Source organism: Habropoda laboriosa, unplaced genomic scaffold (assembly GCF_001263275.1).
Source record: "Habropoda laboriosa isolate 0110345459 unplaced genomic scaffold, ASM126327v1 scaffold65, whole genome shotgun sequence".
NCBI classification, from domain to species: domain Eukaryota; kingdom Metazoa; phylum Arthropoda; class Insecta; order Hymenoptera; family Apidae; genus Habropoda; species Habropoda laboriosa.
Genome location: NW_017100254.1, coordinates 3,743,392 through 3,750,165, shown reverse-complemented (window position 1 = coordinate 3,750,165; position 6,774 = coordinate 3,743,392). Strand labels below are relative to the sequence as shown.

Genomic DNA, 6,774 nt, shown 5'->3' with positions numbered 1-6,774 from the left:
AATGTACGGTAATGAACATTAACAAGATATAAAACAGAAATTTAATTAAAATAAACATTAATAAATAATCTTTATTATCTCGTTTAATTAGTGAAGAATATTTCTCTAATTAATGTTACCTATGTAATTTTATGAATAATGCAAATTCTAATACTTTTGAAAAACAAACGAACATTTTCCAACGTTATAATGTGTTTTTAGTGCATTTTATTGTCGTAAATCTACAGAAAAAGGAACGAAGAAAGTGTTAATTCTCATGGATCTTAATTTAAACAACCATTAAATGGTTCGTCAGTATTCCATTCTTCGCTGTGAATGTTTTTCAAACTCTACATTCGTTGGATATTAGTAAAAGGGACAATAAATTTTCGGTATGTTTCCCTGGGAGCGACTACACCGCATCGACTGTAAAGTTTGAAATGCGGGCCGTCTTTATTGGTAAAACAAGGTGCATATGTGATCTTCAGGATGTAAGGGGGAGGAGCACCGCTTCCGGCCGTGTAGGTACGCACGCCGGAAGTGTCGGTTGAACTGCCACGGCTGGCCGTCATGGTGCGACTTTAACCGAATGCCCGGGAAGGTTTTCTGATTTCTGTCTGCTCGCGACCCGTGAAGATCGGAGATGCGAGTTTGGCGACGTTCACGGCACACAGCAGGTTATTGTATCCGCCGCTTTTGCGTGGGAACGACCTCAAAAGTAGCGCAGAACAGAGGCCGAACTTGACATCGTTACTTTTTCACTGCTTTAGGGATTTCTATCTCTTTTACAACCATTTGTCATGCATATTACTATAACATTATACACGGTGAACCGATAAAAATATACTTTGAATATTACATTACAACTATAGAAAAGTGAATTTTATTTTTAATAAATATTTTATTTCATTATTATTAATAAAAAAAAACAATTGTTATACGCCCTTTACTACAAATAACTTCGATTTAAAATTTGTTTTTTCTCTACTGTATATCATAACTCCAGAGGTATTCAAAGTAATAATTTTTTATTGGTACACTCTGTGTATATATAACGTAAAATTTTTAATTGTAAACAATACTTCCTCTCTGCTCTTGCATAGCAATTTTTTTACGGGTTATAAATTTGTTTCGGCTACGATATCCTAATTAATTATTCGAAACCTGAAAATGAAATTTGCAGTTATTTATTGGCGATTGCAAAACAGTTTATGTGAACAGTAGCAGTTTCGAAAAGTCATGTGAAGCGAAGGGAGGAAACACGCAACAGGAACACGGGGGGAGTGAGTTGTGTCGTTTTCGGACGGTGGAAGTTGGGTAAAATAATGAAAGAGGTGGACACAAAGGAATGAGAAGCCTTGGTAGTAGGTATATATACCTTGGTACTTTACCTACCGGCAATGAAATAAGTCGACCACGAAATGACATCCGCTCTTCTGCTAGCCTCTCGTTACCATGACAATCTGTTTCCTCTTGGTTTCACCTTTATCCACCTGTCGTTGCCTTTCCTTCGTGCAGGAAAGTATTCGTCTGTTGGCCTCTCTGTCGGATTAACGGAAGCGCATCCTTGCACTTTCAGCGTGTCAGGCTTATTCTCCGCTCTATGCTTGCAAATTGTTTCAATTGATCGGATGCTTTTCGCACGAATCAGCCTCGTCAGTATTGAATTGCGGGTTTGCTTCTTTAGAGAAGTGATCGTCGTCGCCGCCGCTTGAGAACTCTCTTCTTCTCGTCGAGTACCATTGTTGCCGTTTGATTGTTCCACGCACTGCAGCTCCCTTATAAACGCTCTTAATGTTGTTTTTTTTAACACCATTGCTTCTCATTAGAGTGAAATGGTAATTGTGTGAACCTGGAAAATTAATCGTTTTAGACGTGAACGTGTATTGTGAAAAGTACTTCCTACATTTTTTTTATTACCTTCTGGGTAGAATTTCTATTTTGAAATTCCAATGGAAATAGATTTTATTTGAACCTCGTCGTAGATTTCGAGACACGGCGATGAAAATTTCATCATTTCACTTGGAACGATTTTTTTCGAAGTATTAATCGTTCCCTGCAACATGGCCCCCTAAAATAGGTCAAACAAATAAGGTTTAGTAAGCTTCGTGTGTAACAGAGAGATTTCGATACTTAATTAAACGTTATTAAGTTCGGTATCTATATAAAATATATGAAAATATTGTTAGAATAATTATTAAAGTATTTATTAAATATTTACGATAATAAAAAGTATTATAAGAAATTTAATTTTCGTTCGAGGTTGTATTTCTTTTTCCGTTACGTTTGAATATTCTGAGCTAGAATATCGAATATATTCCGAGGTAGAATATCGAAACGGAATGTTGTCGGTGAAAAGCCGACTATTAACGAACATAATACAATTATCAAGAATATCGAGAAATTTATGCATATTGCTCGTGCATATGGATGCACCCACAGGTTATGTAATTCTTATGGGCAATGTGATATAACAAGAACGTTCTAAAATATTTTGTAACTGCTTGAATTAACCAACCGTTAATTTTTTTTTATGCAGTCGTGATTTACATGCTAACAACGCTTTCATTTCGTAATGTATTTCTAAATATACGATGAAAGTAATGGTATGCATGTTTTTCGTAGTTGATAGCTGTTTAGAAAATTTCATTAGCATCCTTTAGAAATACTACGTTTTACCTTCGAATAATTACTTGTATCACCATGTCGAAAGGCTCTAACGTTTAATTTCAAAGAACTACAGTGTCCACTAAACTTCGAATGATTTCCAGTCATAAAAATATTATATTAATAAAGGATTGATTGTCTAACGCAGCCTGTATTCTACATGAATTACAGGTCTATGGTCGCAACATGAAAACGTACTTTAAAAAATGTGAAAATTAAATGCTAATCGAGATCTTTCGATTTTCATTCCGATTTCGAGATAACTCACACGAAGAGAACTTCATCGCGTAGTAACCTACGATTAACACGAAACTTCACTGTTAGTCTGTTCTATGGCTAACGTTCGAAAAGTAAATCAAATTAGACGCACATCGACCGATGTAGCACGTCACTTTTGCGGCTACCTCAGGAATCCCCATGTATCGATGGTCAAAGATTTTCTTCAAGAGCTAATCTGTAAATGCTTGGATCGAGTGGATCGATCGTTAATCTCGCGGGGAGAAAAAACGATCGAAGTTCATGTGGAATCGAGTTTACGCGCTCGATGGCGACCATGGCAACGTTTGTTCACGACACAATAGCAGGATGGTGGGAGTTTTAAGAACAGCAGGACGTTCAAGCGATGGGTGGGGAGGCTGTGGTGGGGGACGAGGCAAGCCTCGAACCGTACGGTCTCGATGCCAGTCGCGCTCCTGCACTTCTGCGTTATTTGGCTGTTTCTACGCGTTCCTTCTCCTCGTATCTTTACGTGTGTTTGCATAGCTATGTGTACGTGCATGTATACACGATCCTGTTTGCCGAACGCGCCCTCGGTGTAAACACTTTCTATTCTGACCTCGCTCGGTTGATCGAAACGTGGGCGACGACGAATAGAGAAGCTAAAGTCAGCCAGGAAAAAGTGACACGCACTGTTAAGTGCTATCCCGTGTGTTTTATTTCCACGTATACCCGATCGCTAGATCGAATAATGAGAATGACAGTGGACTCGAGTGACGAAACGTACGGTTGAATCCATAGTGAACCACAATCGAGTGGGAATAGTGTTAGTCTTCCGGTGAACTTACATGGTTCGATATTACACGGGAATAATGTCAACGAGTACGAAACGCTGAGAAAGTCGCAGAAAATTCTGGTTCTTATCGGTGTGTGTGCATGTGTGTGCGTATGTGTGTAACGATAAAAGAGAGTGCTTTTTTCCCGCGCATTTTTCGATCAAAGTGTTGGAAAATTGTCGCGTATGTTACGCAGGAATTTTCGTGCAGTGTGCGCTGATTTGCGCAAATTCAAATCTTTGGTACGTTACGTCGACATCAAGCAGACGTCTAGCGTTTGGAGGATCAGCGTAGCCTCGTAAAGGGTGCAACAGGACACTCGCGTTAGGTTAGGTCGGTGCGTCGAGAAACGAACTGGTTCCTGTGGCGGAGACGTTAAAGGGATACGCATTTGTGAAAGGCTTAAAGCACAATCGAGGATTCAGTAGGCGGTTATGATGGGTGTATTGAGATGGAGGCACGATCTCAGATCGGATGCCGGCCAGCAGCAGCAACAACAACGGCCCAACACCGAACGGTCTTCAACAGGACACAGTAATCATGCGCACGCGCACACGCACACACTACCGAAACTGATATCACAGGTGAGAACTTTTCCCGCGCACTCGAAAATTCACTGGTCGTTTCATCGATTCTTTTGTCGGTTTATTCGTATTTTCTCCGAGTGTCGAATTCAGATCTTTCTTCCTCTTGTTTTTTTCCCCTTCGTCAGCATCATCGACGTACCGAATTATGATCTTTTTGGGGTCCGGGGTTCCGTTATCGTAAAGATCAGATTCGAACGGTTACAGTTTTTATTGTCGACAGATGTAGGTCCGTGAAAAGAAAATATTGTACGGCTTACTGCTAACCTTTCGCTTTATGAATGGAACTATGTTCTATGAGAAGATTTTTTTGTTCAGGGACTGTCATCCCTAAACGAATTGGTATTTTATACCGTTTAACTCTAATGAAACATTTATACGAGAAAGTTAAGAAAGTAGGCATTGTCGAGTGCGACGTATCGGGTATTTCGCAGTTTCGTATTCGACGAAGTTACGTATGTTTTTCGTTCGCGAATTAACGGAATTTCACGATTTCCAATAAGAACATCGAAGGGAACATCTGGCTGAAATAAATTTACCCGTCGTTTGGCAGGGGCATAAGTGTCACCGTTGGATATAAACACGGATCTACGCGATCTGACCGAAATAACTTGAGTCGTGTTTCACGAATAACGATCAAATTCCTCGAGGGTCGTGCCTCTACGGTTATTTTCGAGCGGTAATACCTCCAGTTGACGTTCGACAAACTCTATAATGGCCGAAACAACAGTACTTAATATTCTTCGTTCTCTGGTGCTGTTAATTCCTTTTTGAGTCACGTGATGAGCGAGGGAGAGATTACGCTTTTTCGTGCAAGCATGATGAAGTTTCAAGACTTGTCGGAAGACTTTAGTCTCGTAGCGATGAGACAAAAGAAAGGGTCCACGCTGGTAATTCTTGGCGGGGAAGAGAGAAGGGGGGACGGGACGGAAAGGAAAGGAGCAGTGGCAAGAAACGAGCGCGGTAACTGTAACCACAAAGATTGGTTTCGCGGTAATTTTCCTTTAACAACCCGTTACTCCATCGTTCCGCAGCGCGAGACGCTTTAAAAAGTCCTATTTTCCCATGACCGCCGGCCGACTGGTTGCTTTCGTGCACGTAAGATGTCTACACGTGAAAACCTATAGACGCGGGTAATTACTCGAAGGGCCTGCTCGACTCGCCATGCCATGCCGGCGAGTTAAAGGCTCGCTTTCAACGACTCGCCAGCACGTGCTCGACGACAGGCACTTTAATTCTTACCAAAGACGAACTGCCGGACCTGATTGGCAAGAATTACACTTGTCGTCAAACGTGAACGCGAGTACCCGTTTAAAGGTCTTGAAACGTCCATTTATTAACTGGCTGCCTTTTCTGCGTGCTTAACCTCACCGGATATACTCGTATTGTTCTTTCTTTACCCATCACTCTTACTGGAATATCGTCGCGTTTTCTTGGTTATGTTCGTTCGGGCAATTGGGAAACTTTTTGAGAATTTTTATACGCGTACTTGGTCTGATTTAAAACTCTTCGTTAAAAAATCGATTTAACTTGAGTAAAATTTATTTCGTGCAATTCGTTTCTTCGATATCTTACGCAACGTTGTTTTGTCGCGTGTTTATCATTTGCGCAAACATGTGCGCTGGTAAACGTTCGCGCTGTTTCAACACAGACGCACACGGATCGGTTAGGAAGTTACTTTCGGAGAAAGTAAACCTAACAAACTTTTCGACTGACCCACATAACGTACAGATCGAAAATTTCAACCGCTTTCAAATTGATCATCTCTCAGAATATTTTCTCTTTGATAAATCTAGCTTGTCTCTTGGTAATCCGATAGAAAGAACAAGAATCGAACGGGTGTTCGGCGATAGGACGCAGCACGTGTTCACAAGCAGATTGTTCATTCTTGCCAGAATGAACATGAAACCAGTTTGATTGGCAAGAATTTCTCGTCGAGCGGTTAATAATTGAACGCGATTCTAAGGCCTTGACGTGCCTGTTCGACGTTAAACAACACTTATTATTGGTAGAGAACATCTGTTTAACCTGCATAGTATAGGTGCTGTATTAACGATCGTTTTATCGGAAAAGTCGTACGACTTTATCAAATGTGTTTTTTTTTTTTTTTATCACTTAACCGTGCCTCGTTTCAACGTCTACAACATCGAAACAATTATTATTCATAATGCATAAAGAGCACTTTTCATTCATGAATTATTTACAATGCTCTACGCTGCAGTCTTGCGAGATGGTGTGATAAATGTGTGAGTTGTTGCTTCAGACAAAAAAGAAGAAAAAACTGGAACAAGTCTGAAGATAAATTGTCGAATTTTGCATAATAATAAATGGGCGAGTTTTCAATACAGAAAATGTTGGTGACACGGAAAACTCGTCACGTCCTCGAAATAGTCGATTCCCTCGGCATGATTCATTGGGTTCTGTCCACTTCGCCGTTACAGCGACACTGAGATCGATAATATAATTTACGTAATAGGCCGGCTGTAATTTAG

The 6,774-nt window shown here is 40.3% G+C and overlaps 1 protein-coding gene across 2 annotated transcripts in view; it reads left to right on the top strand.

Moving 5' to 3' along the window:
* Nucleotides 1-6,774, top strand: part of LOC108572498 (rap1 GTPase-activating protein 1) — a 116,181-nt gene that overhangs the window by 83,824 nt on the left and 25,583 nt on the right. The window contains exon 1 of one of the 2 annotated variants that reach the window (XM_017934749.1): nt 4,000-4,282. The exons of the other annotated variant lie outside the window; for it this stretch is intronic. Coding sequence (XP_017790238.1) covers nt 4,133-4,282 — 150 coding nt within the window. The 5' untranslated portion in view covers nt 4,000-4,132. Of the gene's footprint in view, nt 1-3,999; nt 4,283-6,774 lie in introns of those variants that run through there. 2 annotated transcript variants of the gene reach the window in all.